At 41.5% G+C, this 20,472-nt stretch overlaps 2 protein-coding genes across 2 annotated transcripts in view; both read right to left on the bottom strand.

Annotated features, from left to right (window-relative positions):
* Positions 1-2,232, bottom strand: part of ZNF830 (zinc finger protein 830) — a 32,303-nt gene extending 30,071 nt beyond the window's left edge. Inside the window, exon 1 of the mRNA XM_018558800.1 lies at positions 2,099-2,232. Within this exon, the coding sequence (XP_018414302.1) occupies positions 2,099-2,211 (113 nt within the window). The 5' untranslated portion in view covers positions 2,212-2,232. The remainder of the gene's footprint in view (positions 1-2,098) is intronic.
* Positions 2,233-8,459: 6,227 nt separating this feature from the next.
* BAG1 (BCL2 associated athanogene 1) lies at positions 8,460-20,214 on the bottom strand. Its single transcript, XM_018558797.1, has 7 exons — positions 20,109-20,214; positions 17,828-17,956; positions 17,132-17,214; positions 14,841-14,954; positions 11,904-12,011; positions 10,733-10,795; positions 8,460-8,834 (listed from the first exon to the last, which is right to left on the bottom strand). Exons 1-7 carry the CDS (start codon positions 20,146-20,148, stop codon positions 8,745-8,747), a joined length of 627 nt encoding a protein of 208 aa, XP_018414299.1. The 5' UTR covers positions 20,149-20,214; the 3' UTR covers positions 8,460-8,744.
* Positions 20,215-20,472: the final 258 nt, after the last annotated feature.

Raw genomic sequence — 20,472 nt, 5'->3', positions numbered from 1 at the left:
AGTCTGCTGCAGAGAGGAAGGGACATCGGGGGGGGGGGGGTTAACATTATACCAGAAATCAGCTTTAATCAAAATCCTCCCACCCCCGCGCTAAAAGAATGAAACACTGCCCTTGCATGTACAGAATGAAGTGACAACGTTGTCCCCTTCTATATAAACCACACAGAGAGCTACAAGCGGATGTGCCGACTTGTCCAGCATCAGCTCACATAGAGAAGGGAACAAAGGAAGGACCAGCATATATAATCACAAGATGAATCACACAGAAGAACGCAAGGCATAATAATACAAGTGGACCTGGTCACATCATAACTAGTGATAAGCTTGGGTGCGGACTGAACCAGAGTTTATTCGAACCCACAAGGAAGTTGTCCGTGCCAACCCAATCAGCTGTGGCTGGGGCATTCCCCATCCGGAATTGCACGTGAACAAAAGGATGGGAAGCTGGTGACATCATTGACCTTATATAGCAACATACCTATATTTGGTCAATGCCACTAATCTAATAGTTATGTGGCCATATAAGGTCAATGATGTCACCAGTAAAATAATGAGTGTGCAGCGCTATAGGTGCTTTATGTGTAACACGTATATTAATTGTGCTAAGTTTCTCCAGTAAATTGAGTGTAATCCCTTTTTCAGGGATATTTAAATGTGTAAAAAAAAAATGTTTTTTAAACAAATAAGTGGGCAAACTCCAATCAATGTAAAGTGATCTCAGTGTCACCACGTAACAATACCCTTAATTGTTAAGATGAAACAGATAAGTGCATCATGAAAGAAATATAATAAATCCACTGTGTAGCTGTATGTCAGCTATATATAAAACACTTGCACAGCGGTGTTGCAATACTTCTGTTTGGACTTAATTTTTTCTACTTTCGACTTCACGCACTATTATCACAATTGAATTTTATTTGATTTATTATCACTGATTATTGAACAGGATTTGATTATGTTCTTTTATATATAGCTGACATACAGCTACACAGTGGATTTATTATATTTTTTTTCATGATGCATTTATCTGTTTCATTGTTGGGATCCGAGACGGATCCCAACAATACTGTGGAGATCCACCCAGCTGCATGAGTGAAATCTGTTTCTGGAGGATCGGAGAGGGGAGAATCCCTGCGGGGAGTGGTGACTGATAGTCACCGCTCTCTGCAGGGAGATAATCGGAAAGTGAGCGAGCGACGGTATGTGTTCGCTCACTTCCCGATCACTAGAGATGACGCGCGGCAGCTTCACTGTCACAGGTCCTCTCTAACTATGAGGATGAGTGGAAATCACTCACCTCATAGTTCTCCTTTAATTCTAGTCATAACCAAGAGATGCACATCCATGTATAGGTGGTGGTTTTATAGGGGCAAGGATTTTGAAGGGGGAGACAGGTGAACAATGACTTCTGGGGGAGCTGGGATTAAAGGAGAACTATGGGGTTAGGACACAAACTAGCGTCCTCCCGTCACCCTAAGCTCAGTATACCGCGAGCTATACCGCGGTATACTGAGACGCCGCAGCTGAAGCTGATCCCGACAATTATGTCTGATCCGCCCAGCTGCGTGAGTGACAGCTAGCTCTGCCTATCTAGAGGCAGAGCCAGCTGTACCCGCCCCCTCCCCCGTCAGGCCAGTCAGCGCTGGAGGATCGGAGCGGGGAGGGGGGGAATCCAGCCACTCCCGTCACGGCAGAGGGCTGTGAAAGGATCGAGAAGTGAGCAAACGCCGGTATGCGTTCGCTCACTTCCCGATCTACTGAGCCGACCTGTGACAGTCTCATTGTCACAGGTCGGCTAGAACTATGAGGTGAGTGAAAAGCACTCGCCTCATAGTCCTCCTTTAAGTAAAAGTCCTATACACATACACAAGCAGTTAACACTTGCAGTGCAGAGGTAGCCCCCTGAAAGGTTTTAAACGTACATGTTGGGGGCAGGGGGATATTAGTTTTCATTTGACATTTCCAAATCAGCCATAATGCACCTGTAATGTACACATGTAATGCAGGGAAGTCTTAGGAAACAGTAAATCATAACGTATTGCCATGTATGTCACCCTGAAGCTCCAGCCTGCACCGACGCAGAGGACACAAAGGATATTTGGCCAGGGGGGAGTCGACCCTCTTCTTGCTCGCTGTCTCCCTCTGCTTTGCTTTCATCAGCCGCCGTAGCTCGTCTTGCTGTACCAATTTCTTCTTTCCGGGCGCCGCCATGTTTCCCCGAAAACGTCTCTTGTAAAAGGCGTCACTTCCTGTCCATCACATGCGCCGCCCGGAGTTTACTAGGACTGAATAAAGGGTTCCGGATAGTCTGCAGGACACACTTTAATCCCATCTGCTTTGTATCAGTTATACCGATAATTCATCTTGGATAGCAGTATTCACCGAGCATTCCCGGTTGTCAGGAGATGAATCAGATTTTAAGCAGAATTTCCTTCTTAACATTCTTGAACGGTTTAGAACGAAATGAGTTTAAGTAAAAACATCGTTAACTGTAATGTTTGATGTTTAACGCTGGAATCCACAGTGGTAGGTGAGATATTTCAAAGAGTCACTAGGTGGCGCTCTATGTCTAGTTTTAAAGACAGCCCACCTTTTACAAAAACAATAACATGCACATGCATTAACCACTTGCTGTGCGGGGCATTTTCTTACTATTTGCGCACACATGATAAAATATAATTTTTTGGCTAGAAAACAGCTTCAAACCCCCAAACAATGATATATGTTCTGAAAGCACATAAACCTAATTTTTTCGGTAAAATATTAACCAGTTGACATCCGCAGTGTTAAACCCTATCGGCGGGCTATGGAGCCGCTGATCGCCTATATGTGAAACACCCGGTAACGGGTGTTTGCATTGGTCGGGTCTTTTCTGCCCGTGCGTGCCCGCTAGGGGGCGCACGCGAGCAGAAAAAAATGCCGTCAACCCGCCAATGCAGCAGTGCCGTCCGTCCGTTTTTTTACAACGGGCGGACGGCAAGTGGTTACAGACGGGGTCACGCCGGGTAAATAGATACTAAACAGGTCAAGTCTTAAAATTGAGTTCGCCCGTAAAGCCGCAAAAAAAGTTAATACCCCAAATTTCCCATAGGGAGCACTTCAAACGCTTTTACCGATCATAATTTTAGGGCTAACAGTGATTGATGGCCCTAGAATTATTGCTCTCACTCCGACATTCGCGGCGATAGTTAACATGTGTAGTGCAATTGTCGTTTTTATACTTAGGCGCACCGACACTGCAGCAGCCGTGTTCTTGTTTTAACCACTTCTGCGGGCCGTCATCTATAGACGTATTGCAGGCCGGAAGTGGTTAATAAAAGAAAAAAATAATCATAATGGACATTATGCAATAGATGCAACCCCCCCCCCCATCCTTTCACTGCTGGTCAGTGACAGTAATATCCCCCCAGCCCCCTTTCATTGATGATCGGTGGCAGTTTTAATTAAGCCCCCACCAGCCTTCTTTCATTGCTGATCAGTGGTAGTAATAATTAACCCTCACCTTGCTTTCATTGGTGATTAGTGGCAATAACCATTATCCACCACCCCCCTTTTCATTGGTGGTCAATGGCAGTAATAACTGCCCCCACCACCCCTTTTCATTGGTTGTTAGTGGCAGTAATTAACACTCCCTTCCCAATTTATTGGTGGTCAGACGTATTTCCGTGTTGCTGCCTCTATCCTCAGCATGTTGAGACAAAGCTATATAGGTACTATCAGTTGGGGATCATTCTGCCAGATGGAACCATAGTTGTTTTGGTGCTGGAACCCAGAGAGTGACCTGGCACCCCACTGCTACTCTGCATTGATGCAGAGTATTTTGGGTCCTGAGGGACAGCCTGTGGGGTGTAGACACTGCGTGATAGTCTCCCAAATCTCAAGACTGGGACACTTGGCAACTCTGCTATCAAAAGTGTTATAATACACTAAACTTTTGATCCAGTCGCTAAATTATTGTATTGGTTATGTTTAAAACCCAGTATAGAGAAAAATAAATTGTGGTGAATAAGCACTTTTAGGTCAAATCAATCTTTATTTGTACATTTATTCTTTGTGACCTGCGTAAGGACCTGTCCATACCATTTTGATTAACTGTGGTGTATTAAACGCACATTAACTTACATACAGTTACAACATGGTGCCCAAGACACGTGACTCTTGTGCCTTGGCCATGCAGTGATCTCCATGGGAATACTACACTCACTACTCACTACAAGGGTCAAAGGCCCATTTAGGTCTAGGGCACCTGGGAAAAGCACCTATAGCCTCTTCCCCCCTAGACTTTGGCAGTCGGAGACCTGCTGACATAATCAAATACAATACAGGGCCCAAAGCCCTGCATTATACAAAGGGATATTCCACCAGGTAAAGCATAATGGAGAGAGAGATGAGTGCCAACTGCCAGGGGATAGACTTGTGCGCCGTCAAAAAATTTGTTCCGTTTCGTAATGTCCATTATTTCGTAATTCGTATCCGAAACTCAATTCGGATTCGTACGAAATACGTATTTTCGTTAGTTTCGGCACATTTTCGTAACTTTACGAACATTTGTTATGATGAAGTTAAAAAGCAAAAATACCTTTTTTAATATTGGAGTCGATGTGGTAGTTGTTTTTTTATCCGAAATACGAATTCCGTTAATGGATTCCGTATCCGAATTCCGTATTTCGGACTTTAAAAAAAACTACCATCAACTCCAATATAAATGTACTTTGCTTTTTACCTTCAATATAACGAATGTTCGTAATGGAACGAAAATACGTCAACGGAATTTCGTATTTCCTGCCTGTATTTGTAATGCAACTCTCAGCAGCAGAAGAGAACCTCTGATTGGTCAACCAAAACGAAATACGAATTCCGTTAACGGATTCCGTATCCGAATTCCGTATTTCGGACTTTAAAAAAAACTACCATCAACTCCAATATAAATGTACTTTGCTTTTTACCTTCAATATAACGAATGTTCGTAACGGAACGAAAATACGTCAACGGAATTTCGTATTTCCTGCCTGTGTATTGTAATGCAACCCTCAGCAGCAGCGGATCTGTATTTCGGATTAAAAAAAACATCTTGTCATGTTGTTCAACCTCATTTACAGGGGTAATATTAGTTCCTGTTTCAAAGAAATTCGGATCCGAAATTCGTTAACGGAATTTGGTATTTCGGATATAATTCGGAAACTGCCATTCGGATTTCGGATGCTCCGAAATTCGGAATTTCAGGAAAATTCGTACGAATTTCGATTCGAAACGAATCGCACATGTCTACCAGGGGATCAGATAAGTAAATGTCCTTTACCCATGTACCCTAGACCTAAATGGGCAGTTAGCCCTTGCAGTGTGGGGGCAGCCCCACTTCAAGGGGAATTTTCTTGTAGATAGGCTTTCAACGATAACTGTAATAAGGCCATTATATTGACAGTCCAAGAAGCAAACTTACATGCATGAGGTTGCTAACCTTTCGCTATGTACATTACAGGTATTCAGGTAATTAGGCCAGGCACAGCAGGCAGTTTGTGAATCTTCAGGTCTACATGAAGCTGTTGAAGGTCTCTCCAGTTGAGCTCTGTGTATCCGACGTATAGTGGAAAAAGAATAGTCTTAAAAGTTTCCACAACAGTGTTAAGATTATGTGATTATTGTGTGATTATTATTTACAAAAGGGTGTCTACCAGCAGTAACAAGTTCGGCCAAATAAGCGTGACCAGGTTATCTGTATACAAGAACATGTTATATCAATTATGTTTGTCATGGCCATCTAGCCTCACATTATAACTCTGGAATGGTTATTTGGAGATCAATCTGTTTTTCTTTTTCTGTTTTGTAATGTGCGCATATCAATTATGTTTTTTAAACATCTTTTAACCTTTGTATAATAAAATACTCTTGTTTTATCATGTGGTCATTTTTGGTCTTTGTCACTTGGTACCTAAAAAGCCCCACCTCTTCTCCTTATTTTTTGACTATTTACAAAAAGGGGTCCCCAGCAAACTTTCAAGCTAGCCAGTAAAAAAAAAAATAATCGGGTGCCTTGAACCGCAATAAAATCTTAAGGATATCAGGGAATTCTGGCAGGAAATGTACTGCCAGTGTCAGAAAGCTTTGTCTCAGTCATGGATCCTATAATAGATTAATGACCCAAAACATACAGCTAAAGCACCCAAGAATGGCTAATAAATAAACATTGAACTGTTCTGAAGTGGCCTTCTATAAGCCCTGATCTAAATCCTATCGAACATGTACGGAAGGAGCTGAAAACATGCAATCTGGAGAAGGCAACCTTCTAACCTGAGACAACTGGAAATGTTTGCTCAAGAAGAGTGGGCTACACTACCTGTTGGCAGGTGCTGAAGTCTCAGTAAGAGCTTCAGAAATCAGTTGTGTGCAGTGAAACAAAAGGTTAAGTGTCCCATCATTTATGTCCATGCAATATCCCTTTTTTTTTAAGTATCTGTTGAAAAGCAAAGTTTTTTTTTTTTTTTTTAACTATGGAATAAACAACGATGGATGCCAATGACCAGTTGGTTTCACGTTATTTCAGAGCTAACTGTGGAATGTTATTTTTTTCGTGGAATGGTACAGACTTGTCCACATCTGTAGTTGCACTGCTGATTGGGAACCTGTGCTCCGCACTTACCCACCTACTCCCATAGGTTCCTACTTATTGGAATTATTGCCACTGTTCATGTAATTTAACTTGCTTCCTACCCGTCAGGTTCTTGTAAAAAGGATTTTAGCCCACATGCAATAATAAAGCACATTCAAGGTGATGGACAAAAGTCATTTTTATTTTCCACTTGGCTACCAGGCAGCTACCATACACACAATTCTATGAATAAATTACATATAAAAGAACTAGCTGCCAGCATCATTTTATTTGAACAGATTTATGAAAAGGTTCAAAATTTCATAAACATGTTTGAGCAAAACAAAAAACACACGACCAACATCAACAAACGGTTGTGAATTTCACAGAATATACAATAAATGTGCAGAGTAGAACGGCTCTTATTTGCAGACAATAGCGAATATAATTGTGTTACCTATAGCAACCAGATTTTCCCATTCACTTTTGAATCTGCGGAGCGCAAAGCTAGTCGGTTTCCATGACCAATATCGACCCTTCCGTTTTTATACATGCGGTGTGGTCCAGGGTGTTTTGTTTTAGAAAAGGATAAGATGGTCTTCTAATGTGTTTACAAAGCAAAAGATTAAGGCAGGAACGGACAAAAATGTTGTAGAGTCCACTATAGATAAGCATGAGGCAATATTAAAGTGAAGATGTCATGATTTCTTAAGTGACCTGGCAATGTCTTCAAGGTTTTTTCGAGCCCTAGATTAAGGCAGCCATGCATTGTGAAATTCTATTCATGCCTTTTTACATATTCTGCTTTAAGTGACACTAAACTCAGAAGTTAAATCTTAAAAGTACCCTAACTATTAACAAAAATGTATCTTATTTGTGTATCATTTGGCTGTAGACCCTCAACTCATCTCTGAATTCATGCTGACACTGCCCTTCCTTCTGGAGGGTGGCTACTTTTGTTCCCCATGGTCCCTGTGTGCTTTGTAAAGTAGCCACCACTCCAAGCTCACTCCAGTGATGGACTACAATCTCATTTAGTTTACTCATTTGTATTGAGAGTCTATCATGAGAGGGAGCTTGGAGCTATGGCTACTTTACAACACACACAGGGACGATGGGGAACAAAAGTAGCCACCCTCCAGAAGGAAGGACAATGTCAGCATGAATTCAGAGATGATTGGCCTATCTACAGCTGAGTTATACACATCTAAGCTACATTTTGGTTAATAGTTGGGGTAATTGAATGCATTTTTAAGATTTAACTCCTGAGTTTAGTGTCACTTTAAATCTGCTATGAATGCCGGACCTGCGTGTACATGCGGGTACATCCTTAAGTATTGGAAACATGGAAACTTGAAATAAAGAATTTATAAAAAAATCTGCTATGAATGACTATAGCTTATAAAAAGAAATGCAGGCAACAGTGTGGAGCCTGCAGTGTCCCACAGAGTTTTATTGGCATAAAGCTACAGAGAACGCTCCTGTAATTGGTGGAGAGCTTTTTCACATAAATTTTTTTGTTTCTCATTTATTTGAACAGGACTTTTGCCGACACAAATTAAGCACTGAACACATTTGTAAAGCACCTCACTATGCTTTATAAATGTACATTTTTAAAGCAGTGGAAAGCTTTATAATTGTGCCCCTTGGGGGTTTGTTTATGCTAAAGTGATGACTTAAATAAACTTAAATGGAAAAAAAAAATGGTATAGATACTTAGTGTTGGTTATAAGTGGGGCGGAGACAGACACCCGTGAATAGGCCCAAGCAGAAAAGTCCCTTTAAATAAGAAAGGCTGCAGAATTATAACTTACCTATAACAAAGCCTAGAGGTCTTCATTATAAATAAAATACACATTATTAAAAAAAAAAAAAAAAGAAACATGTTATTAACTAAAGAGATGTTGCCTGATCAGTGATCTTATATGCAGTACATGACAGTTTTACCTATTTTCTTGTGTTTTCACACACCGAATATAGCAGCAGAGCTTATGCAGGCAAAACACAGCAATTCATTAATATGAACAAAATAGCTATATATACAGTATATGTACTCCTCCAAGACAGAGAGCAAAAATCCCCTTTGTATATACACTTGCTCATAGAGCAACCATTTTACTCCATCAACACTCAACATCAACATGTTGTATATGAACCTTTACTTTGCCAGAGCCAAATTCTTAGAGTGAAGCTTGTCAATTTCTTGACTGATGTTTCCTTCCATTGTGTCACATTGAGCAAGGAATCCCTGTACAAAAACATGTCAAGAAATATTCTAGATTTAATTACAGGGATACAAATAAATACTATTGTTCTACATAACCAATTTTTAAAACACACACATTTAATACTTTCATATATAAAAATAAATACTTGTCATTTATCTTTATATTATATATGCAATGCAAGGAAACTATGGTGAGAAATATTATACTCTGATAACTGTATTTAATTATAGTATCCATTATATGTAAGTGTATATCAACATGAAATCTATGTTTCAATATATTTGTCATCATAAATCAAAGTATACAGTTTTCTTAAGCAAATCATTTGCAATCTGTTGCAAGGGTAGAGATACAGGGGGCTGAACAAGAAAAAAAACAAGCAGTGTGGATAGAGGAATCCTAGATGCCGACTACTGTGTTCAGACAGCTGCATAACCTGTCACTGTTTGAATATCTAAACAGTGAATGCATTTTACAGGATGAAGTTCCTGTTTGAATGATAATTTTATCCTCAGCTCAGTCGACAGTGACATATGGACAACTTAATTTTCTGACCTGGAGATCCTGCAGGTAACAAGCCACTGCCTCACAATTAGCAGCAGCATGGTCATCTCCTGATAGTTGTCTATCGGGTTGCTCATCAGGTCTTGTAGATAATTTGCTTAAAGACAATTTCCAAGAAAAAAAAAAAAACCCATGCAATGGGTCTACCACCGCACAGCAAGGGTTAACTGCTCGTTTATGTCTAGGGAAGCGGTGTAAAGGGCTTTTATTAACCCAATCCCTGCCCCTCCAGCGTTCCTCATCTCCCCTACGCTCCAGCTTGTGGACTGTCCCACGGCATCCCCCTGTACAATGTAGTGCTATCATGGATCAGGTAAGTAAAGTCCTTTACACAAATATCCCTAGACAAAAACGAGCAGTTAACCCTTGGAATGCGAGGGTAGCCCCACTGCAATAGTAGGTTTTTTTCCCCCTGGTGATAGGCATTAAGAAATATGTATACAGCGAAGCACAATACCAAACATACTGAAAAATAGACTTAGGGTTTAAATACACTTTTTTTATTTAAAAGACCTTTTTTTTTCCAACAAGTTTACATTTGGCCACATTGTTCATCAAAAGTACTGTAACCACTGATGCTTAGAGTTCGTCCCAACCCCATTACTGTCATTTTTTTCTAGACTGCATAGTCTGCACATAAATATGAAGAAAAACCTAAATAAAAGAACATGACATAAGCAATGTATTATTATAAGTATGAACTGCATACTGTTTTCAGCATATAATATTTTTGACTATAGTACTTCTTTAATGTTTTTAATCGGATTTTATTAATTTTTTGAATGGAATAGTGTCCTTCTGCTTTAAACACTTTAGATAGTGCAACAACACATGCAAAGCATAAGTAAAAGTAGTGCCCTGTGGGACAGGTCATGGTTCATGTGACAAAAAAAAAGAAGAGGTCAGAAGACCTTGCCACAGTTCAGATGTCTCCATAAGGAGTCATCCTGTAAAGCACTTATAAGCAGATATACAAATATATTTCTTAGTATATTTTACTAAGTTACATAGTTACACAGTATTTGAGGTTGAATAAAGACATAAGTCCATCCTATTGCGTGTATGCATTTATGTTTGAGCAGGTGTGTGTATGAGTCCATGTGTGATTTTGCTCTTAAGAGCACTTGTACCCCTTTATGTTATGGTCTCCAAGGAACCCGTCCAGGAGTTTCTTGAATGATTCCACACTCTTAGCTTATTATGTAAACTAGCTGTGGTATGGGTATATTGTTTGCTTTTGATATCAGTAAATCATTTACAACCTATATACGGAAAACATGAAGCAAATCTGCTTGTCTATCAATGAGATACAGATGTAAAACAGTAAATTTGCCATTGTACTGCTGTTTCTTACCTGCACTTTTTTCACTAATGTCTTCCTCTTCATTCTACAGTCATTAAAATTATCTGGCATTACCTGGTATCAGAAAATACTGGTTAGTAATCGTTTTTTACCAGTAATACTGTACTTGTATGCCTAATGAATGCAGATTGTCTAAAGAATAACAGGAAAAACATATTAGTAATGACTAGAGGATTACCATTTGTTATTATGAAATACAGCACAACTATCTAATAATATCCAAAAAGGTCACTCTGGTAGTATACGGACAGACCGCAGTTCCAGAGAATTCTAATACTTCAAGCTTTATTGAAATCCAATTTGACAGTGTAAATAACGATGGTGATCACTGTTTATGACAGAGACCCCTGAGAAAATAGGTATTGGGGACTCCAAAAAGGCAGATTCAGTGACCGGTATTGTAGTTTTTATGCCTCTTTATTCAGATCAGTATATAACATCATTAAAGAAATTCTGTCATGATAAAGTTACATGGTGTGTTATTGTTTCCCCAAAAATACTGCTAGTTATGATTTCAATACTATATAAATCAATTCCTTACAACAAGTATGCAGCCAAAGATGACAAAACACTCCTTTTTCCATGTCACAGACTCAAAATGTAATGAAGGCAGAAGATCTGCACAACAGCCATGCAACTCTATTTTCAAAAAGCCTAAGTATTTCTCCCATGTCTGGTTTCTTTTACCAGAAATAATGTTGTAGTGACAACATGTAATGTAACATAACATAAATCCAAAAATAATGATCGTGAATACCCATTAGTAAGTTGCTTTTTTTATATTACATGGAACACCTAAAGGTTCTTCCCATGTCCACTTTGTGTCGCACTCCTAGTATAATAGCACAGTATTAACACCTATAGCAGTGGTAAGCAAACATTAGGGGCTCATTGGCTGCTACCGTGCCTAAAATCCCCCCACAATGCATAGTAGCGCGTTACCATGTGTTGTAATGTGCTGCAACACAGATGTGGAGTTGTATTGGTTTAGTTTACACACTACACTACGGATCAGTGATCACCGTTTATATTAGTGATGTCTTTACTCACCATGTATATCAGTGATGTCTTTACTCACCATACATATCAGTGATGTCTTTACTCACCATGTATATCAGTGATGTCTTTACTCACCATACATATCAGTGAGGTATTTACTCACCATAGAATCAATCTGTTCCAGTACCTTCATAAATTGTTCGACTGTTGTCTTTAATCGTTTTTCAAGTTTACCAAGTGCTTCTGCTTGAAGATTCTTACTAAGAAAACCCTGTATAACAAAATGTATAAAAATGTAATGTGTGTAAAACCTCAAAAAAAAAAGTTGCCTAATGTGGAAGAAAAAATGTTTCTTTGTTTAAAGTAACTTTGTAATAAGGGAAATATAGAGGCTGCAACTGCTGACCTCTCCTGAAAATGCTTGCAGCCTGCTGAGCCTTTAACTTCAGCTTTATGAGTCACAAACCCAGAAGAAGCATTTAGAAAAAGACGTTTGACCTAATTCTGACATTCTTGATCTACAAACTGGTAATACTGTAGGTCAAAGAGAAAGTATTGAGTCTAGTGGGTAAACTTTTAAGAATATACTTTAAAGAATATAGCAGATTTACTGTATGTGTATAGGGTGATATAGCTAATAAATTGTGGATCGTTGTCCCAAGACTGATTTACTGTTTAGAAATATCTACACAGTCTAGACAGATATAGCCAGCTCCAGCTCTGTAGAAAAAGTGTCTACATTCAGTAGGCTGTAAAAAAAATGTAACCTTTGTGAACAACTAAAGTTATGTTCAGGATCCCTGTTCTTTGGAAGGTATGTTAATTTCACATTTACGGGAGCCAAAGTGTTCTTTCACAAGACAATGGGCCAGGTAAACTACACATGGCTCCGTACCCTGCACTATGCCATGTGTATTTGTGTGCACTTGGGGACCCCTGTTTATAAGGAGCATATTGCTCAGTGAAAATGTACACCTGGTGGAGCTGTCAGTGTGCAGGATGTAATACAGCAAGCTATACTACCTCACTGTATAGCTTCTTCTCCTCCTTACCAGGGGGAGAGAGAAGTGCAAGCAGTAGAGCAGATGCCGGCTGCCTCTGTGGAGTGTTTGTGCAGACACTCATCGCAGGAAACCTGCCAGTTGGCTTCCCTCTGCTCAGCTAAATCAATCTATACAGACGCTTAACAAAAGGGAGTCAGTCAGCCCAATACTGTAGCGCAGATATTAATTTACCGTATATACATCGGCAACAGTTTAAATAAATATTCATGTAATTTTATTGGTATCTATCTACCAGTAGCTGCCTCATTTCCCACCCTCGGCTTATATTCGAGTCAATACTTTTTCCCAGTTTTTTTGTGGTAAAATTAGGTACCTCGGCTTATATTCGGGACGGCTTATACTCGAGTATATACGGTAACCTCCATGGCGGTATTCCCGACTCTGACTCGGGGTTAATTTTCAGTACCAATAACCCCAAGCCACACTCGGGATTGCACAAAAGTGTCACTTACCTTGTCCCTACGAGCCCGCGGTGTCCGATGCCGGCATCTGACTTTTTGTTTCGTTTTCGCCGTCACAGCGGGTGGCGGAGCCGGTGGTAAATTCAAAAGTGAAAACATGCAATATACACAGAGTACACACAATACAATGTAATCTGATATAATTACATTTATGTATCAAACTATTTCACTTCAATTTTGTCCCTAGAGCTTTGTCCAGTGCCCTGCCTGCACTTTTCCTGTACTTTCTGCATGGAAACTTGAAAACGTCCATGGCATCCAAAAAGTGTCCCTTTAGGTCAAAAGCGGTTTTAGACCAGGAAGAAAACAGCGATAGTGAATTAGAATCACTTGCAGAATTGAGCGATAGCGATTCGTTGGGAAATTTGCGACGATTCTGCGACCGAGCTCAGTGATGTGCGAACTTGGTACTCTATTGACTGTGGGTTGGATCAGGCAGCGCCCCCAGAATTCCCATTTACTGGACCATTTTTTTTCTTATTATATTATAATGTTGTATAATTATTTATTATGTTATCATTTCTTATAATTATTTATTTATCGTGTTTCAAACTTTATCATACCCGGGATGTCTACTGGACTCTTGTTTGAACAGATATAGGGGAGTTATTCCTAAGATTTACTAAGAATTATGGGCCTACAATATAAAACAACAAATTGCCATGAAAAACAATGTACCGCGTTGGCATGCTAAAATCCTGCATAATCAGACCGCCAGGGACGTTAAAAAATGCACAAACTGTTATATTCCGGCGTCAAATCACAATTTGCGATTTTACCGGTTTTAGCTCACATTTCACAAATCATCTTCAAATATGCAGATGATATGGCGCATGTCGAGTGTGCATTACATGCACCACACAAAAAGTGTAAAAAAAAATATTATATATGTGGCCCAATGTGTTTGTGTATGTATACCCATGCCCATTACTTGTTTCCAAATGTTTTACTTTTTGAAAGAATTAATGTTTTTCATCTTATTGGATACCAATACAATGGTGCAGGGCATTCCTTATACCACTATGACTCCAAGTCCATTACCTGAACTACAAACTCAAAAACAAAACTGCTTCCATTTGGGTATCTTTGGGTACACTTTAACTTTACACAGGGCAGAGCATGAAACATGCAGCAAAATATGAGCCTCATAGGACTACAAAACTAAATTAATTTAAAGTGACATTAAACGCTCAGATTTCTTAACATAAACCAATACTGTAATGTGTGCCTTACTGTAATCCATGGTAGTTTCCCTTATCTTTTGCTGCTCTTCCTTTTAAATCCTTATCTCTTCTCATGCTGGGGGAGAACTTCCCTTTGCAGCTGAGTGCCTCTTCCTGTAGTGCTGGCTCAGGTTGTGAACCTTCACACAGACACCATGTATCCATTCCAGAGACAAGGCAGTCTGCTGCAAAACAGAAGTTCTGCCCAGCATGAGAAAAGATACGGATTTAAAAGGAAGAGCAGCAAAGAGAATGGGAAACTACCATGGATTACAGTAAGGCGCACATTACCGTATTGGTTTATGTTAAACAATCTGAGGGTTTAAAGTCACTTTAAGTGCACAGACTGTACCTTCTGAATTCCTGAAAACTCTTTGTTCACATCTTCCAGTTTACCAGCCAATTGTTCCACTGATTTTTCCAAATCTTTTAGTTTCTTTAACTCCGACTCCTCTTCTGGGCAGTTCTGTTAAATTGAAAAAGCATAATGTAACAGCATGTAACATGACAAATGTTTTACACAGTGGAAAAAATAAATTTTCTGCAAATGGGAAATAAGCAAGACCAAAAAAAAATCAGTAGGATTCCAACCATGAAACTATCTGTATGGCTGTGTATATTCACTCTGTACTTGCATGGGTTTCTTCCCACTCTCCAAAGACATACTAGTAGGTTAATTGGCTCATGTGTAAATTGGCCCTAGTATGTGTATGTAGGCATGTGCGATAGGAATCTTAAAAGGAGAACTATGAGGTCAGTGTTTTTCCCCATAGTTCTCCTTAGGGTAACGGGAGGACACAAACTAGCGTCCTCCCATTACCCTAAGCTCAGTATACCGCGAGATACAGCTCGCGGTATACTGAGACGCCGGAGCGGATCCCGACATGGACGTCGAGATCCGCCCAGCTGCGTGAGTGACAGCTGGCTCTGCCTATCTAGAGGCAGAGCCAGCTGTACCCGCCCCCTCCCCCGTCCGTTCCGCCAGTCAGCGCTGGCAGATCGGCTCAAACTTAATCTCCTCTTATCAAAGGAGCCAGGCCAAGAATTGGCGGCTAAGTAGTGACTGCAGCAAATCAGCTGTAGTCTCTGTTCAGGTATTCTGAAAATGGGAATATATTAGTATATAGCCAGCTTTAGATTGTAAGCTCCTCAAGGGCAGGGACTGAGGTGAATGTACACTATGTAATTCTGATGTAAATATGTGATCTGGGATTAACTAGTACAGGGCTCAAAATTTCAAGTCCTAAGCTACTAGCCAGGCCTTAAACGTTACTCGCCACCCTTCTTCTCCTGGTGATGGTGCTGGAGCAGCGAGGTTTCCTGCACGTCCAGCCGGCTCCAGTTGCTCTCTCTCCCGCGCAGCAGAAGCCGGCCAACTGCGGTTCGGCAGTCTTTCTCTCCCACCAATAGCAGCTGAGGTGGGCGGAGGAAACTGCTGTGGCCGCCGAGGAGCCCAAATCGAAGAGGGCACAGACAATGGCAGTGGAGCTTCTTGTTCGCTTCTCCCCGCCGCCGCAGTCTTAAAGTCAGAGCAGTCTTAAAAAGGCCCCCCTCCCAGTCAACATCTTTCGGACGTTATTAATCGGAGTTGCCCCACTCAGTATACCCGTTGCTTGCGGTCATATTGAGTGGGGCACTAAAATTAATAACGTGCTGGATTAGTCTGACCCAGAGGCAGACTGGTCCCAGGGGCGGGGTGGCAATTGCCCCCCAAGTCTCTCTGATACCTTTGCAAACGCCCCCCACTGCCGCCGTAAGCATTTAATCTCTCCCCTCTCGGCCGCTCTGCTCCTGCAGCGGCCAAGAGGGGAGAGATTAAGTACTTGCGGCGGCGGGGGGCGTTTGCAAAGATATCAGAAAGGCCTGGGGGGCAATTGCCACCCTGCCCCAGGGCCTAGCCCAACCCTGGGTCAGACTAATACAGCACGTTATTTATATGAGTGCCCCACTCAATATGGCCGCAAGCGAGGGGCATACTGAGTGGGGCAACTCAGATTAATAACATCCAAAGATGTAGACTGGGAGGGGGGCCTCTTTAAGAATGCTCTGATCACAGCGCTGAGCGATCCCTCTCTTCTCCCGGCCGCTGCAGCTTCAGCTCCATGAGGTGAGCACTCAGAGAGGCGGCGGCGATCACACATAACAGCGTTCCCTCTCTCTCCTGGCCGCTGCAGCTTCAGAGCGGCCTGGTGGAGAGAAGAGGGAGCTATAATGGGTGTGATCAGAGCCGCCTCTCTTAGTGGAGCTGAAGCTGCATCGGCCAGGAGAAGAGAGAGGGAGCGCAGAGAGCTAGATACGGCCCTGGATGGAACACTACCGCCACGGCAAGCGTTCGCTTCTGTTCTCTCTTCTCCTTCTCGGCCGCTCTAAAGCTGCAGCAGCCGAGAAAGAGAAAAGAGAACGGAAGCGAGCGAGCGATCGCTGCGGCGGTAGTGTCCCATCCCTGGTCCCGCCGGTGTCGCCAATTGCGAGGGGGCGAGTGGAACTTTTGAGGCCTGAACTAGTATATACACAATAGCATGCTAACTTTAGGATTTCTGTTCATTTTAATATCACAATTATGTGTATAGTGATCTAGTTTTTAAAATCTGAAAAATGATGTATGTTATTACCCCATATAAAAAGAATCAGTTCAGATATTACCTTCTTCCCAATCAGCATTATTTTACAACCATTTTGTACACCAAGGGCTAATAAAGTCTGTTCCATTTCCTTAAGGGATTTTCCTAGATAAAAAAAAAACAGAAGCTTGAATTTGCACATACCCATAATGGTGTGTTTTATCTGTCAGTGCAGTGTACCAACAGTACTAAATGATGGCAATATCATCTCATCTTGCTGGATGACATGTATAGATCATCAATGAAAATAAATTAAAACAAATACACATATACTAAGGCCAGGGCTACACCGGAAATTAAATCAATTTGCTACTGAGAAATGTAGATGTAGTCATCTCACTAGCAGCACATTCATGTCAGGGTGCTTCACAAGAGGTGACTGCCTCTATTTGTAGCACCAAATAAAAAAGCTCTGGGGGGAGGGCAGTGAGTGCACTTTGGCATACTTGCCTTGGGTGCCATAGAAGCTTGTTCCAACACTATTGAGAACTTTTAAATTAACATCTGACCATAGAAAATCTGCAGATAATTGTAAGGTGTATGGCCAGCTTTAGAGACTCCAAACCCCCCGACTAGCAAACACCTGGGTCTGCATTCAGATTGCATCCAGCATCAGGTCTAAATGTGGTTATAGCTCAAGAAACCCCTAATAGTCTGCCATTATTTATTATGTACTGAACTCCACATTAGCACCTGAAAACCAAAATCTCACTGTCACCTTTGTAAATGAGTCTCTGTGAGGCAAGTGGTACACCAGTGACTTTCTCCACTATCGTAGCCAAATCTTGAAGAGTCGGGTCATCATTTTCTTCTTGGGTCACCACCTGCAGTTTGTGCTTCTCACTTCCTGTAACAGACATTTGATATCACCATTACATTATTACTTTCAGATGCAGATTCAATTGCATCCGAGATGAACATTGTATTAATAGTTAATCAGCACACCTGTTGCAATCAGCAAAACTCATTCTCCAAGCTCATTGGAGAGCTTTAGCTCTGACTTTGTGTCAGACCTCTGCAGAGAAACCACTTATTTGTCACAGAGAGCAAGAGTTAATCCCTGCAGCATGTTGCCACAGGGCAGGCTTTACTACTCAGGCCATGGCTGCATTTTTAAGAAAAGTACTGTAAAGGTGCCTATACACCTTGTAATGATTGGACGAAAATTTCCGTCCGATGATCGAACCGTCGTACAATTTTCGTACGTTGGCCCTATCCTCCCCCGACCATCGCACAGTTCAATTAGCAGTCTTTAGCAGAAATCACCTGGACGGATTTCGTTAATTGACCGCACAAATTTTCGTTTGCACATGTGCAGTGTAGATCGTACGAATTTTGACGTACGGAAACGCCACCAACCTTTCGAAAATCGTACAATTGACCGAAGTTTACTAACCTGCTGGTTAGTCAAAAGTCGATTGGTTGTACACTGCCCATCAACCGTACGAATATCGGACGAAAACGCAAAATTGCATACTAAAAACAGCCGATATTCGTAAGCAGTATGGGCACCTTAACAAATTCTGTGATCCTGGCTAGAAATGTTGGTCTGCATTAGTGATGAGCTCTGGTTTGAGTTCACCCAAGCCCAATTTAAACTGTGACCACCACACCCCCCCTCCTGGCCCAATCAGTTGTGAAGAGGTACATTCTTTGCCCTGTCACAAAGAAGCGGGAAATCCCCCGCTGCAACTGCCCCCACGATCTACACTGGACATGCGCAGACGAAAATATGTGCGGTCGATCACCGCAATTCGTCCAGGTGCTTTCTTCTAATTACCGCTGATCCAACCTTGCGAATATCGGGGCAGGATGGGGCCACCGTACGAAAATCGCGCGACGGTTCGATCATCGGATTAAAAGTTTTGTCCGATGATCGCAAGGTGTATGGGCACCTTAAGTGTAATTTTAAAAACAAAACTTCAGGGAAGAAACATACTAAAAAAAATGAGTGGTTACCTTTGTTGTCTTTCATTGAGGCTGAGTATCCCTCCAAATCTGGGATCAATTCATGCCCAATCTCCACCCATGCCCTTTGCCTCTTTGTAATACAGATTAGGGATGAGCCTGGGCTTGGTGCAAACCCAGTTCACCTGAGTTCGCCCAAACCAGCTAAAAACTGTGACACACACACACACCCCCCATTGGCCCAATCAGTTGCGTAAAGGAGGATTCCCTGCCGGCTGACCTCACAGCTATATGTCACACAGGAGTGGGAAATGCCCTCACTACAACCGCTGCCACTGATTTGCGCCAAGTGGGGGGTGTCAGTCACAGTTTTGCAACAGCTTAGGCAAACTGGGCAAGTTCGGGCTCATGTCTAATACAACCTTTGATGTCATATAAAGTCTTATAAACTGTTTAACATCCAGGAAGAAAGGTCTTGCGTTCCCTATTTTACAGGCTCTAGGATTACTAAGAGAAGGAGACTGGTTGTAAGTTTACATAATGCACAAAAAAACCCACAATGAAATGTGCATTTTTAAGAGCGCCTGCCACCATAGGCTATGGTGGGAATTCTCATGTTGAGCATAGGAGAGCTTTTAGAATAGCGCTTCAAAATGCTCATATGTCATCCAGGGTTTACAGGAACCTGCTGACCCCTCCCTCCAATCTGAAAACAAAAGCAGCCGACACACTCAATGATGACATCACGGGGTCTCAGAACCAGTATTTCTTTAAAAACAAAATGATCCGATTGAACATTTTTAATTGAATGTTGATTGGGAGGAGGGGGGGAGAACAAGGAAGGGCATTATATGCATACACTACGTTTTAGCTTTAATACAACATCTGACAAAGATAAAATAAAACCCTTTTAATAAATACTAAGTACAAAATACACAATCCAACACACATCAGTCTTTGTGGACATTTAACACCCTATACTGATCATTACAGGGTACACGTTTCCTATCGTTCCAGCCTCAGGCAAGCGATAAAATGAAATGAGGTGTGACAGCTGTCAGAGAACTCCCAGCTCTTAATAAACATGTTACCATGTGTCAGGGTGATTGTCAGTCCTCTGTTGGAGCCCATGTCTTTAGAAGGCAGGGACAACTCTTGCTGGGAAAGATGCTTTCCAGTGTCACCCTCGCGTCCTGTGCCGGCTGACGTCACATCCTGTTGCAGCCCTTCTCCAGTTTCCCCTGACCCCGTAGCGGCCATGTTTGTTAAGGGCGAGTGTGGCTTCAGTTCTTTCAGTGCGAAGTCTCTTTATAATAAGAATTAAATATGACTCTGTATGGCTTTGGTAGATGTACAGGGATGGTGGGGGATTTCACGTCCAGGTGGCACCCTGAAAGAAGAATAAGAAGTTAAAAAGTTATTTCTAATTGTATGAAGTGATTGTGGACTTTTGTA

Source organism: Nanorana parkeri, unplaced genomic scaffold (assembly GCF_000935625.1).
Source record: "Nanorana parkeri isolate BGI_ZX_2015 unplaced genomic scaffold, ASM93562v1 scaffold359, whole genome shotgun sequence".
NCBI lineage: Eukaryota > Metazoa > Chordata > Amphibia > Anura > Dicroglossidae > Nanorana > Nanorana parkeri.
The sequence above is the reverse complement of the archived record's forward strand: the minus strand, read 5'-3'. Positions and strand labels throughout refer to the sequence as shown.

Bases quoted from the DNA above. Each gene is read 5' to 3' on its own strand.
- BAG1 (XM_018558797.1), bottom strand. From the start codon at position 20,148: ATGGGCTCCAACAGAGGACTGACAATCACCCTGACACATG. The intron at 17,215-17,827 runs GTGACAGTGAGA...TTTTTTATCTAG, and splicing joins ACAGAGACTCATTTACAAAG to GAAAATCCCTTAAGGAAATG. The intron at 14,955-17,131 runs GTAATATCTGAA...TCAATTTAACAG, and splicing joins TAATGCTGATTGGGAAGAAG to AACTGCCCAGAAGAGGAGTC.